The 15,555-nt window shown below is 38.8% G+C and overlaps 1 protein-coding gene and 1 long non-coding RNA gene across 11 annotated transcripts in view; both read left to right on the plus strand.

Moving 5' to 3' along the window:
* COL14A1 (collagen type XIV alpha 1 chain) overlaps window positions 1-15,555 on the plus strand; it is a 120,781-nt gene that overhangs the window by 17,658 nt on the left and 87,568 nt on the right. For all 10 annotated transcript variants that reach the window (XM_040676790.2, XM_040676779.2, XM_040676821.2 and 7 more), the window contains one exon: window positions 15,394-15,549. In XM_040676790.2, the coding sequence (XP_040532724.1) occupies window positions 15,394-15,549 (156 nt within the window). The remainder of the gene's footprint in view (window positions 1-15,393; window positions 15,550-15,555) is intronic.
* Window positions 3,085-12,850, plus strand: LOC121109909. Its single transcript, XR_005857646.1, has 2 exons — window positions 3,085-5,491; window positions 12,594-12,850. It is a non-coding gene; the product is annotated as an uncharacterized LOC121109909 (long non-coding RNA).

A 15,555-nucleotide genomic window follows, 5' to 3' on the forward strand; every position in this document is an offset into this window, starting at 1 on the left:
TAGTTTGAAAAGATTTATTCCTTTCTTTCCTGCTCTGAGTACTGTGCTCTTATCTCAAATAAACCTTTGGTGTGTATCAGTAATATCACTGTGCCAAATTAATTCACCTTTTAATTTATACATCAAATGTTAACAATATGTTTGATTTCCAGAAAGCTCCTCTAGTTCTTCCGTACGAATAATTTCAAGTGTTGAGTCTTGTTCCTGTATTTCTCAGAACTTGTGAGTTTTCAGCTTAGTGATAGATTTATCACTGCTACACACTCAGTAATGTCAGCAGCCTTTTTTCTTCCTCTCTGTTGAGATAAAGTTCACGGACTCACCTTCATTCAGCATGCACTGATATTTGAGTACTTGTACCTTGGCACTTCTCCAGTTCTGTCATGTACAAAGCTCCTTTCTGCACAATGAAAGGGATTGATACGTTCTTTGCCTTCTCAGATGTTTTACAGTTTTTCAAAGAACTTCTAGGAGTGATTTTGTAGTCACATCCCTTTAGGGAGGGAAGAATCACAGTGTTTTGACTACATCCTGTGGCAAGGACGTGACTGTATCATTTCAAGTGCTTCAGTTCATGCCTATTAAATTTTTAGACAATGATTTTAATGACAATAACAAAACACAGAGGGAAACTTTGTTGGTTTTTTTTTTTGTTTGCAAACTCCATTTTGGGATTTTTTTTTTCTATGGGAGTTGTTGCAGGTTAGCCTAGGCTATCGGCCAAACTCCCACTTAGTTGCTTTCTCCATGAGGATAGTGGGAGAAAATAGGAAGAGCAGAAATGAGAAAGTGTTGTGGTTTAACCAGGCAGGTAGCTAAGCACCACACAGTCATTTGTTTCCTTCTCCTCATCTCCCAGTGGGATGGGAAGAGAATTGAGGCAGGGGGGAGGCAGAACAAACAATAAAGTAAAACTTGTGAGTTGGTATAAAAACTCTTTTACTAAGACAGAAAAGGAAGTGGCTGGGGAGGTCACCAGACTAGACTTGAGGAAAAAGTACTTCATTTATTGCCAGTTAAAATAATTAACAAAATAAAAACAAAACAAAACAAACAAACCCCTAATTGTGTAGTAGGAAACAAAACCACGAGCATTAAAACAAACTTGCCTTCCTCTGTTCCCTGAATGCTTTTTCATAATGCTTTTTCTTCTTCCAGTGCTGTGCACATTATCAAGTAATGCAAAATGCATATAATTCCACAAAATGTATTGGCATATGGTTCTGATGCTTGGATTATAATAGCTCTTGCAGTAACATCACACTGGTCTTTGGACGCTGATAGAAATGAGAGGTGCAGTAAACTTGGAAAAACACTGGTTTGTTTTCTTCTTCCAGTTCTGCTGTCGCCTTTGCAGGTAATCTTTAGCATTCACCCTGAATGGCACTATGTTGCATATTGTAGGAGAAAAATCCAGAGAGGTATACTAAGATGCTGTTCAGCAGAAGAGACTAATGATCTAATTTGCTAATCAGTTTAGTTAATGTCAGCTGCTTCAGTATGTACTGCTAGATAGTGTGAAGTCAGTGCTGTGAGGTATTTTACTTAGCACCAGGAATGAGTGCCTTCTGAGACACTACTCTGTTGGCTGTGTTTCTTAATTTTGCTCACTTCATCCTGGCTAGCATAACTGCAGATGTTGGTTTTAGTTATGATGTTTTTTTTTTCTGTGGTAATTTTAAAAATTACTTGCTGAATTGAAGGCTACAGAACTCATTAATCATGTCTTTGTGCAACCTATAATTGGTCATATTAGCAGTGTGTTTTCTGGAGGGCACTTCAGCTTTTGCACTATGAGCAAGCAGAAGAAAGAGATTATGACTGTTCTGTGTGGGCATATTTCCCGATGCCATTCTGTTCTTTCTAAGCTTTCTGTCTTCTCAGTTTGTATGTTAGTCTGTTTCTACAATCTTAGGCTAAAAGTAAAGGTTATTGGAAATTACTTTTTTCTCACTGTCAGTGTGAATTCTTTTGTCCTATCTAGTGACTGCTGAATCCAGTCATCCAGTACAGTCAGACAGGTTTGCCATAGCTCCATGCCCCCATATTCAACCAACAGCAAGGCTCAGCATGTATTCCTAGTTGAGTGTTCTTGGGCACACGGACACGTTTGGCCACAAAGATCAACAGAATCAGTGTACTCTAAGGAGTACACACCAACAAAAACATCAGTGGCCTCTTCATGTTTACCTCTCTAGCTGATCAGGATGAAAGCCAACAAGTGGGAAATAAAATATGGGCCCTTCAGTAACTGATGCTGGGATCCCCTTGTCTCTTATTGTGTCATGCAGACAAACACACAGGCAGACATGTCTCTCAATTGACCTTCACAGCAGAATCCCTCCAGGCTCAGGCGTCCTAGTCTCTCTTGTAGCCTACTCCTCCAGCTGTCTCATAGATATCTGGCCCAGGCTAATAACTGCTTCAGTACCTGGCTCCCAAGCTGCTTTCCCTATTTTCAGGTAGTTTTGCTTGATATTCATTAGACTTTATATAGTGACACATGTACCCTTGCGTCTTCTGTTGCTAGCATCATGGATATGTGAGAGCTCATGAACTGTCATCCCCACTGCAGTTGCTGATAGTGTAGATCTTACTTGCTCTCGTCGGTATCACAGGTATGCGAGCTTGTGTCAGTGACTTTAGTTGCTGGCATTCAGAGCTACACACATGTACAGAGAGTAGTGTGCTTCTCACACAGAATGATAGTTACAAAAGGAATTTAATGAGAAGATGGGACAGTGTGTGATTATTTGGCCATAGGACTTTTATCTTTTTATTTTCCCACCCTAGTTCTTCTACAAATTACCTTGATCTCTCCCTTTCCCAACCTTTGGTTCCTCCATTAAGCATATCATACTAAGGCTTAGACAATCCTCAAATACTGCATGGAAACGATAGAATGACTTGGGTTGGAAGGGGCCCAAAGGATCAAGTTCCAACCCACTATCTACCCGAGTAAAAAGTTGATTCCCTTCCTGTTTATAATCCCTTTTAAATACTGAAAGGCTGCAATGAGGTCATCCCACAGCCTTCTCTTCTCCAGGCTGAACAAGCCCTGCTCCCTCAGCCTGTCTTCGTAGGGGAGGTGCTCCAGCCCTCTGATCATCTTCATGGCCCTCCTCTGGACCCTCTGCAACAGCTCCACATCCTTCCTGTACTGGGGGCCCCAAACCTAGATGCAGTACTCCAGATGGGGCATCTCATAATAAGTCTCATTATCCTCTGAGCAGTAGCCCCGTCAGTCTGTAAAGTGCTCTGGGCATCTTTCCTTTGACTCAGCATTACAGATGTTACCTCTGGAGCCTGAGCAAATGGATGTCTTCTGATGGACTTGAGAATAATCCTGTAAGAGTTTTATTCAGATTCTCCCAACTGTCATTGTTCCTCTGTGCTCCTTTGTGTACAAAGGCAAGCATTTTATCACATAACCTAATACAACGTAGGTTTGCTTGTATTTTAGCAACTGTATCTCCCTCTGGAGCTGGATTGGGTGCCTGAACCAAGACAGCAGAAAATATGGGTTTATTGCATGAGGCTGAATTAATACTCCAGAACAACCACAGCAAATGGAGGAAAGGCACTTGCATTTTTTCACTGCACTATTGTTTATGAGCTGTATTTCTTGTATTTGTTTTTTAATGCAGATGACTTCTTTCCTGTCTTTTCATTTTGCTCTTTTTTCTTGTTCTTTTATTTTTTTTCCTGCAGTCTTACAGTCTGAGAGGTTTGTTTGTTTTTTGTTTTTTTCTGTGATTCTAGGATTAATACTATGACAGAATTTTGTTTAAAATGCAATGTCCCACTCTGGGTTAAACTGTTTTGCTGGTACCTATTTACTAGTTCATGTTTGATCTTTGTTTACAGGTCTCAAAAGGTATTCATCCAATATTAGACCATGTCTGACCAGCTACAATCAGAACAATACAGAAAAAATAGGATTTTTTTGGAGGTTTTTTTTTTCCTTTATGTGCCACGTGGATGTTGACCTCCTTTATGTTAGAGCAGATAGCAGACCGAGGAGTGCTTGGATCATGCTCTAGCATACTTAAAACATTCTGGACAAGCCACAAAACCTTGTCAGGCATTTATAATTATGCTTCCCTCAACATACTCTTCTGACTACTCTAAGATGGCTCAGCCCTAGGGACAATTTTATAGACCGATTTTGATTTCAGATTCTCCCACTTTTATACTTGGCTCCTTTCTGAGTCTTTTTTTCTTTTTTTCTACCTAGTGGAGAATCCATGATATATTTATCTCAACTGCCACTAGTGAAAACAGCATCTGATCATCAGACTTTGCCAGTAAGATTCTCACTTGAATCCAGGTGTGTCAGTGGTTTCCTGAGGTAGTACTAAAATTTCTCTAATTTCTAAAGGGAGCCTATAAACAGGAGAGGAGCCAACACTTTGAAAGGGTAGATAATAGCAGGACAAGGGGAAATGGTTTTACATTGAAGGAGGAAAGATTAAGGTTGGATATCAGGGGGAAGTTCTTTACCAAGAGAGCGGTGAGGTGCTGGAACAGGCTGCCAAGAGGGGTTGTGGATGCCCCGCCCCTGGAGGTGTTCAAGGCCAGGTTGGATGGGGCCTTGGGCAATCTGGTCCATCTATTAAATGTAGAGGTTGGCGGCCCTGCTTGATGATCCTTGGGGTGCCTTTCAACCCAAGCCATTCTATGATTCTCTGTTCTGGACTCCATTTAGAATCTGTCCAGCAGATGTATCTGCAGGCCTCCATCCATGCTACGTAAGCGAGACATGGCTTCTTTTTTGATAGTGATTGTTTTTCACCCATGCTGTGCAAGAGATGACTTATTCTTCAATTTCAGGTGATGCAAATATCTGCTTAAAAACTGGACATGAAGAAGACTTAACCGAATACGTCTTTGACATATGGATTTAGGATATCCCATCCAAGCCAGGTGTAATTTGATGAGAAGTATTTGTCAAGATTCTATGCCAGTCCATAAACTTGTGAACCACTGTACAGAGCTTTGTACATGAGGAACTCCTTGCTAGCCACTGGATGACTTCCAGGAGGACTCTGTTGCAAGGAAACTCTTGAATCAACTCCCTCATTGTTTGGAAAGTTTAGCTCATTGTGGTTTGGATGATCAGTGCTTATTCCAAGAGTTCATCCTATGAATTTCTCTGGGGTGGACATAGCTAAACCTTTGAATCCTCTGACTACTTGCAACTTGGATTTCATTTTTTCAATGGCAGTGTTTTTATGGATCTGGCCACAGTCCTTCGGCAGACTCCTGCTTCCTGCCTCCCACAACTGGAAAACCTGATAGAATGAATCAATACATAGATGAGCAGAGCTCTTAAATGCTTTCTCTTTGCCATCCTTCTGAGATTTTGAGAAAACAAAACATACTACTACATTTACAGATTTTAATATTATGTTTCCAGCAGTTGTACAGGAGACTGTTTCCAGTATCAGATAAATGGAATCAGGGCCCTTATCAGACCCCTTCTGCCATTGTGAGTACAGTACCCTGGGTGACTTTGCCTAACTGTCTTGACAGAACCCAGACTCCAAGGTCCATTGAGTGTGTGATTATAGCTGTGCATGCAGCATTAGGTTCTGTAACACCATTGTCATTATGGCCACAAGAACCTTTAAAAATAGGCTTAGGAGAAGAAGGATGGAGGCTTATGTTATGTTGCCCATAATCCATTGTAATGATAGTCATTCTATGCTATTTCTGCATCTTGGAAGTCCGTATGAATTATGTTTCTATTAGCACAGGTTTCTATTGGCCACTTGAGAAGGAAAGATATGAAAGAGAGCAGTTTTTATTTCCCTTCATGTCAAGGAGAAAGTATATGCTAGTGACCCTGAGATATGGCACCTTTCAACATCTGTATCTGTAAAGAGGTAAATGGCCATGAGTTTGCCTCTAAGTGTGTTGCAGACATCTGAATAAGGGAGAAGTATGTTCTTGAGAAAAACCAAGGTGCTAAATGGAGAGTCAAAGGTTTGTTCAGGAAAGAAAAGCTTGGTATTAGAAGGCATGGTCAGTTTCTGTTCTTTGTCTGGAATTCTGCTTAACTCATGGCTTCTTGTCCTAGCTCTGTTGCTTTTCTTCTGTTGGTGTGTTACGATCATGTACATGTTTATTGTTGTGTATTACCTCTCATACAATGTTCCACACCAGTCAGAAGCTGAAGATTGGGCAGATTGCCTTTATGTTATTTACAGACTTCCTCCTCATCCCTCTTTAGGAACTCTCTTTGAACACACCTGCTTTATGAAACGTAGATGCAATGTTGACAGACATCTACAGAACCTGTAGCTCAGGAAAAAAAAGAAAAAAAAAAGAAAAAGAAAAAAGGTGCAATTTATAGCTCTCTTTCTACTCAACCAGTGTAGATAAAGAGCCTAAATGTAAATTTCAACTTTGTCATGAAATGATCCAGCTCCAAATATCAGTGTGTTCAGGTTTGTAACCGTTGAATTACAAAATCTTAGGTTAATAACCCTTAGTTTATAAGATGTGTATCCTCATATGTTAGCACAGGAAGGACTTCGTAAGTCTGAACTGTTTCAGTTGAACACCCTACCCCCGCCACATGTGAGCTCTTTGGGGTTTTTTGGTAGTTTTCCTCAAGGCATCGACTTTTTTGTGTAATCAGTTCTTAGCTGAAATGGGAGATTGCTCTCATACTTGAATGACTGATTAATAGAAGCTCAGGTGAGTGAACAGCCATTCTTTTCAGACTGCTTTTCAGCTCTTCAAGTTATTAGCTGCTGAGCATCCATCCAATTGTCAGAGTGCACTGGCATGGTTTGATTCTGCTGGCAGCAAGAGACTGTTACCTTAAGTCACATTCAGGGTCTGTGTTGACATGTTCGTAACTTAAATACTTTCATTGCTACTACGCAGAGACACTCCTTAACAATTCTTAATCATGTGGCAGCATGAATTCTTTTTTCTTCCATTTGAAGTCTGTAGGCTTGCTTCTGACTATGTGCATTCTCATGTACCTCTGAGTGTTGATTGTCTTTCAAAGATGACTCTACCTCCTCTTTGAAACTGAAGCTACATAGTAGCGCATTTAAAATTTGTGTGCCAGTCTTGGGAGGGTGAGCCAAGAAAAGCTATGGTGAGGTGGTAAAAGACTGCATCAGCACTTTCTGCTGCATTAATAAACACCGTGGTGGAGGACTGAGACTCTTGTAAGAAAGCTATAATCATAAAAGACCGATGCATCAACACATTTATCTGTCACTAAGCTGCATTGCTTTGTGCTCTTGGCAACAGCACATGAGATTAAGACTAACATTTGGTATCTGTTTTCTGGGACTGTGCTCCTTGAGATGGCCTTCTCTTGAATGCAGCTAGAAAGTACTAAGTCTTTTGCTTTTGAGCTGTTTGCTGTACATGTTCCTTTTAAGGGGTGCTCCTTACTCTTTGAGAGGGAAGTCTTGTTCCACAGTTTGTCTCGTTCATCTGATACTAACGCTGTTGATAAACGTTAAGCAGGAGCTTGTAGTGAGGAGAGGTGAGTTCAGGGTCATTTCCACCGTCACTGCTTAATCTAAAGGTCTTTGTGCTCTTTCTGGACCTGTTAATGCAGGACTCTGATTCTGGCTTTGTTGTCAGCACCTTTTGCCTTGTGCCCTGTATGCTTAGTAAGCCTTGGTGGTAAGTTAAGCTATACCTCTTGGTTTGAAAATTGTTTTTTAGTTGCTGAAACACAATTTATTGAGATGGCAGAGTAGTCCTTGTTTTCCTTCTCAAACATATTCTCTCCGATCTTGCCTGTCTGGTTATCAGTACTGACTGTACTTGTCTGTCAGCACATAACTAGGGAGTCCTTTTTCCTTATCCAGCTGCTGGGTTTTGTATGTGTCTGTTTGGCTCATTATTCTCCAATGAATGGAGCCGTGGTATTCTCATACCTTGCTCTCCTGGAATCCTCGATCAAGCCACTGCTCCTCTGGAGTGCAACCTTAATGTCTGAGCATATTAGGTTACCTTGTATACAGGAAGTTAGCAGAAGGAGGTCTACTGAGTAGTGCAAACAGCTATTTCAGGAGTAAATGTTAGCCCTGGGGGGTCTTTGAGATTGGCTTGTTTATGTAGTACTAAAAATCTCTTGTCTTTTGCACTGATCTTTCGTAAGAATGATGGAGTAAATTTACAGTAAAGCTGTAAATTTTGAGCATAGGATGGTAGCTCCTTTGAAAAGACTAAATTGGCTGTAGCCTTTAAAATATCACTCATATCTCATCACTCCTGTCCCAGCCTCCAGCATCTCAGACTCAGCATTCAAGTTTAGCTCAGTGCCTAGGGGGCACACAGGTGGTGTCAAACTATGGCAGATGTTTCTGCCTTAAGTTTCATAATGTTAGTGTCTCTTTGTTCTGTTAAGAAGTAGCAATAAACATCAGTTGGAAGCAATGCTGATGTATGTGTTAGAGCTTGGTTGAGATACTTTTATGACTTTGGTGGGGCAGTTCTGCTTCCCTCTCTCTTAAAAACGGAGGATGACGCTCAGAAGCTCATGTTTTGTCTCAACTGAATGGGAGGTCCTTTGCAAGCCTTGCTGTTAATATTTTATTAATCTGAGACAGATGGGAGATGGGAAACCCTAAATCTGATATAATAGAATGTAGTTATGTCTTTATGATGCAGTGATTATTGGGGGAAAAAAAGAGCAAGAACAACTGAACAGTTATTTATTGAATATTGAATAAACGTTGTGTGGGGAAAAAAGTGAAAAAGATCCTTTATTGAGCTCCATAAAACTACTTGGATAAATATGAAGTTTTAATGGTTGCCTTCACCCTGTTTTTCAGACACTAGGGTGATTTAAGTATATGTGTGCATATTGAAGAACACAGTTTTAGGTAAGGGCCTGGAGCTTCATTTTGATTACAACTAAGTAATCTCTTTTCTAGTACCTTACCTGTTATGTTAAAGCTGTATCTTATTTATGAGCTCAAGAGTAGACCAGCTCTTTATCATGGTTTAGAGGGATTAACACGTACAGCTTAATTAATATTCAGGATTTCTGAGCGCCAATTTTTTCTGCAGTTCCCTGATTAACTATCTTCTAGATAGGCAGAGAAAATGGTCTCAAGGATTTTATAACTCACTAAACCAAATGGAAAAAAAATAACCCTTAAATTAGAGAGTATTTGCTATGTGGGAATGTGGATAACAATAATAATAGAAATGCATCATTCTCTGTCTTAGAAAGTCATTAGGACTTTCAGACAGCTATGCCATTTAAAACAATGCAGTCAGATGCAGAACTGAGAGCAAACAGTAGTAGAGAATTCTCTCTGTATTCTGCAGAATAGTTTCTTTAGTTTTATCTACTTTTATAGGAGGGTTTGAGGAACATCCGTAGAGTAAATGATTGTGACTAAGTGGACATAGGATCTTGCCATGTTGAACTTCAGTTTCAGGAAAGATTTCAGAAGTATGCTTTGTTCTGTATTGCTGTTGCCTAGTTGGAAGAGTTATTAAAATAAATGCATTGAACTCATTTTAAATGCAGAGTAGTTTTAACATATTTTTTCTATCTAGGTACACAGAAAAAGGGAGTTTGTTGCTGGTATTTAGGAAGGAGCTTCACTGCTATCAATCAGCAGTGATCTGCCAGAAAACATTAGTGTTTTGTTTCAGAGTTATTTTTCTGTCACTCAAGTAAATTGAAAAGCTAGGGTGTAGGAAGAAAGTTCTACAAGGCTTTGTAGGAAGAAATCCTTGAACTTTTCAATAAGCTGGGGCTTGCATGCTGCAGAAGTACAGCTGTTACTCAGTGTGTATGGAAAGATGCATAAAAAAGAGGAGTATGCTTCTCTTTCTGACACTTGAGAATTATTACTACTAAATGCAATGAGCATATTAATGTGTTTTATCATCTACTGCTAGTTAGTTTTGTGGCTATATATTTAAAAGGTATTGTTTCAATAATAACATTTGTATATGGCTGTGTGCTTCATGAAAGAAGTAAAATACTGCTAGGCATATACAGTCAAATGTGCACAAAATCTTCTAAGCATGATTAGACAACAGATTCAGTAAAAGTTAATGTTGAAACTTTCCAAAACAAACAAACAAACAAACAAAACAAAAAAAAATCTGTAGGCCTGCCAATTTGGCTATAGGCATTTTCTGGAACAGAACATGGTGCATGGGAAAGGGCTGGCTGCTTTATGTTATTTTGGGATTTTTTTAGGGAGCAGGGATGAGCTTCTAACCTCACTGGGCTGCTCTTTTAACCTAATAATGTTCCAGCATTTGAGCCTTTCAAATTCAAGCTATGTTTGGATCTAGTTCAAAGAAAAGCAGCTATGCTGTATTCATCTGTCTGGTCCATAGCCTGACATATGGGATGTGTTAAACTGAGGTCTAAGTGCAATGATGATATCACCAGCACAGTGCAATAATATCAGTGTCAGAAGCGTGAACCAGTGAGCTGCTGCATTTTGGAACTGAACACTATCTTGTGTCCCTCTATTTTTTAACCTCTATTTTTTAATTAAAAAAAAAAAAAGGAGTAATAATAAACTAATGTAGAATTATGTTGCCCTTGTCCTCACTAGTTCTTCTGCTCAGCTGCTGTGTTGTTGGCCATTGTAGAGGACTGACTTTTCTTTGTTGGTCACGTTTTATTCACAGGGTATTTTTCACTTACTTCTGTCAGTGTCTTGCCTTTTGCTCTTTGTTACCCCATGAAGGAGTCTCCCCATCATACCTTATTATTATTGACCTCTGCTTGAACTTTCTTCCTTTACATTATTTGACTTTTCCACTGTGACAAGGAATAAGAAAGGAAAAGAAGTATTGCAGACTCGGAAAGAATTATAGTCTTAACTTGTCCTAACAGAAGTGTGTGTTTTGGCTCTTGAAAATGAGAACAGTTTCATACCAAAGGGAGGAAAAATATCAAATGTGTTTCTGCAAAATATATCATAGCTACATGCAAATTGAACTGGTTCTTCTAAGGCACTGAATCCCCCTGTGTGGCAGTGTCTCTATTTGCTGCTTCTCCCTTTGTCTTTCAAAGAACTGTCAAAGATTAGTAGTATTAACTCCAAGAATTAATACTACTCTGACCTAAAAATCATCATTTTTCTATTTGTTTCTGATTAAGGCTTTTTGTTTTTTGATGTTGCTTCTAAACTCACAGAATGCACGTATGAAAAAGGGAATAATAGCAGGTTGAAAATGTAGCCACGGAGAGGTAGTCGGTGTTTTCAGAAGCTTGCAGACCCTGCTTTATTCTATGCATCCTCACTGCTGCCAGGGCCCCTCCCAGTCCGACTCTGTGCTCCATTTCCTTCATGGGATGTCTCAGGGGTCACATTTTGTAGGCTTCAATAACTCTACATTTTTTCAGAAGGATCGAGCTGGATAACTTTCTCAGCATTGCCATCATTGGCTTCAGTGGGAGCCAAATTCTGACATGGGTCTTGGTAGTGCAATTAGGACTTAAACAGTGGAATTGCAGGCAAGTGAGTCATCTTTAATGTCTGGAGCCTTGAGGGATCAAAGGAAGGAAACTTCATCTGGTAGATGCAAAATTCTTTCTATGATGGTTATTCTTTGAAAGATTTCCTTGAAACAAAAGCAGTTAAATTCATTCTTTCTAATGATGGTGACATGACTGTGGGCAATACTGAAGTAGGTTTTGTGCAAATAACTTGTCTGAACACGCAAGCCTAACTGGTATCTTTAAAGGTGAAATGCTAAGCCTCCTAAAGTTTTTCCCTTTGTTCACGAGGAAGCGAGTAGATTGAGCTCCTTCCTCTTCAGTGAACTGCTTGACTGAATGGCAAGTTCCTTTTGCCAAGTAATACCAAGAAGACTGTAAATTTCTTATAGAAGGGTGGGGAATTTGTTACTTTCTCCCTGAGAAACTCCCCCAGCTGATGCACTGGAGATAGTTGATGTTGTAAAATAAAGAAGCCTGCTTTCTGACTTTTGGATGTGTCATTTCCATCATTTTCTTTAACTGAAAAATTGCAGGCCCTATTACTGTTTGGTGTGGATTGCCATACTTGAAGTAGAGCTAGAAAAAAATGCTATGTGTGTAAGATTAGGAGGCGTTATACCAAATCGGGCAACAGGTCACCTCCATACTGTCCTGCTCTTGGAACTGGTGTTCTACTAGTTTTCTTAATATGTGGGTGAAAGGGAAATGAATAGCACAGCCTGATCACAATGACGAAGTTTGGAGTGCACTGAAATGCTGGGTTTTGAAGTAATTTTTATATGAAATTATATGCTTTCAGGCTCATCCAAGAGATGTCTTTGAGGAAATTGCCTGTTAAAGTTATGTTCTGATATTTGAAAAGTTCATAATTATCCGCAAACACTGTAAGAATTCTTGACTATGTATGGTTGTATGAAAAGATTATTGGAAAAAGACTTGTTGGAACTGGTAATGGAAACTGGCTGTTCTCAGTGGGGTCTTTAAATTAGTTGCTATACAGTGTGTCTTTTAGAATAACTTCATAAACTAGGATGATATGTGGTGTTTTTATTCCTATCAGGTTATGAAAATTTCTGTACAGGATGTTATTCTATTTAATATCTCACTGTTGTTTATTCCATTTTAGGGATCTTTCTACCGTTCTATTAAGTACAACAAGGAGAAAACATAAGCAAATAGTGGGTGTACAGAAGTAACAAAACCTAAATGTTTTATGCAGAAAAGATTCAACAAGTATCTCCTATCTACGAAGAATGAATCGTTTTTTCACATTCTGTGGCATTGCAGTACAGTCTTGGATCAAACCACACATGCTAACAAAAAATAATTGAATGATGCTATTTACACTGATCTGATGATGTGGAAATAAAATATTGAAAGGAATGCGGTTATTGTTTTCTTTGTTCTTCGATCTTTGCTGCACTGAATGGATTTACTAGAACCAATAAAAAGTTCTGTTCACAAAGCTATAACTGCAGTATTAAACTTTGCACGCAAAACTGATTGATAAGAATTGAATACAGCCATACAGCCTAGGCTGCTAACTGGGTTTCACAGTCAGCATAAAATCTAGGAGTTTTGGAGGGTTATGCAGCCACACAAATCCTGCTATCTTCACTGAGCTATACAATTCAACTGCTGGGATCATAATGAAAAGATACATCTGTGCTGCAGTGCAGCTGCTTGGATGTGTGTCAGGGGCTCATTCTTAGTGGTGCTGAGTAGCATTTTACTTTGCCAGTGGTTATTTGAAGCTTTAGAAACTAGTCATTGCCAGTGCAAGAATGGCATTATTGAACTTCATGGCTAATGGAAGAGAAGTACTTCAAGTAAGGCAGGCTCATTAAGAGGAAGTTTATTTGGCAAGGATATTTAAAACACAGATTTTGCCATGACTAGTAAGTTCCAATTAAATCACAAAAGGCAGATCTCAGCCCCACTGAAATCAATGGGAGTTTTCCTGTTGACTTCAGTGATAGAAAGATTTGGACCTCCTTTGGATTTATCTTCCAATTTAAGATTTTTCTTATGCTTACTAAATCTTCCCCAGTGTTTACATTTTAAAATGTGTTGCCAATTCAAATAACGTTGTCTTGTACTGTAAAAACTAAAATAAAGTATTTATTTTGGCATCTTTGTAAGCGGAATTTTTGTCATGCGTTTAGAACTCATTCTACACTGCTAACTGCACGTAGGAAATGTTCCTTTCTTGTTTAAAGACATTTTTAGTACATGTTTAAGACATTAACTGCAACTGTATGGATTGCGATTCCCATTAAGTGGATTTACACTACAGAAAGTATCCAACTCTTAATAAATAGCAATTTGTAAGTCCTTCTGCACATCAGATTATTTTTGCCTATAAGACTATTGCTTTGCTTTTAATGATAAGATTGTCATTAATAATAATTGCACTGTTGAGTTGCTAACTGTGTGATTTATTCTCTCTTTAACAGGAGAGCTCCTTGTGAGTTAATGCTATGCACCTTTTTGATAATTTCTCACTGAATAATTTTTTTTATTTGCGGAGCAGCTGTGCTCAAGATCAGCTTGTGTCTAATAATTCTGTACTCAATTGGTCATTGCTGTCAGTACCACCCTGTATGTTAGCATCCTTTGTCAACTAATTTATGTAATAGGTGCTGAGGACAGAAGTTGAGATGCAGCTTACTCCACTACTCAGCGTGGTTCTGTTGTTGTTTTTTCTTTCTGTGTTTTATCATGCATGATACCTCTTATAGCCTGCTTAGCTTTGGCTCTTCTTGCATCCTTATTCTGTAGTCAGTCTTGTAGGTGTTTTGCTGTTTTTATATTTCAAACATAAGCTCTGGTTTGGCATACCTGTGTAACAACATTCATACGTTTTTCCTCCTTCCACTACAACCTTACTTTCAGCAACCTTACTGTTACAGTAATGCAGCCACTTCTGTGGGTTTTGGCTATTCTGTCTGAGATTATGGAAAACATTCCTCACACACTTCCATGGTATGCATTCCAGTTCCTCGCTTTCCAGTCATTTTCCCTAGCTGAATATGGTAACATTTTCTTAGGCTTCTCAATTTGTTAACAATTCATTTTCCTAAAAGCCTCCTTATTAATCTTGCAGTTTGTGTATAAACTCTGCTCCCATTTCCTCAGCTTTCCCCATTGATTAGCTAAAGCATAGAGACTATTAATACTTAGCATCTCTGCTGATTTTCATCAGGTCTTTTCTGTTGATTTTTTTTATTGCTCTTTTTGTTTTCATTTCCATTCATCCATAAAAGTGGCATCAAATTAATCATTATGTGGTACTAGTTCATATGGAGTTTGTGAATTTGAACATGAGGTTATTGTATTTTACCTTTGCTGTATTGAATGCATCCTACTTCAGCTTAATACAGCTTATTCAATTGGCCTTCAGTTTTACTCTAGACTCCAAGGATGAGATTTACTTCTCTTAAGTTTAGAAGTCTCTAATGACAGCTGAAGAAGTTTTCGGCAGAGTTGTTGAGATGAGCTGTGCAAATACCAGATTTTCTGTATTAACTATAAAAGGAGTCTAGATAACTTGGAGCTCTCTGCATTGTCCAAACTTAAAGTGTCAGAAATTCTATACCACATGTGTATATTCTTGTGAATGAAAATGAACAACTGGTTTGGTTGCATTATATGATACTTAACTTTCTCTTTCTGAAATACTGTATTTTTTGTAGCAGCATTTCTTTCTCATAGATCTCCCAAGAGTAATTCTGAACAGCTGAATCAGTGATGGCTGAACTATTCTATTATGGAACTTAGGACAAATATGTTTAGTGACTTTGCTTTTTTCTCACTTTGCCCCTGGAAGACAACTTGGTAGTCTTACTGAGAAGAATGTATAAAACTATGTAGCTACAGTTTTATTATTTAATTAAAGATTTTGTTTTCATCTTAATGATTTACAGGAAACCTGTTTACCTGTAAAACTCCAGCTATTGCAGATATTGTGATTCTAGTAGATGGCTCCTGGAGTATTGGCCGATTCAATTTCAGACTTGTTCGACTATTCCTGGAAAATCTCGTTTCTGCTTTCAATGTGGGGTCTGAGAAAACAAGAGTAGGTAAGG

This window comes from Gallus gallus, chromosome 2 (assembly GCF_016699485.2).
Source record: "Gallus gallus isolate bGalGal1 chromosome 2, bGalGal1.mat.broiler.GRCg7b, whole genome shotgun sequence".
Taxonomy (NCBI): domain Eukaryota; kingdom Metazoa; phylum Chordata; class Aves; order Galliformes; family Phasianidae; genus Gallus; species Gallus gallus.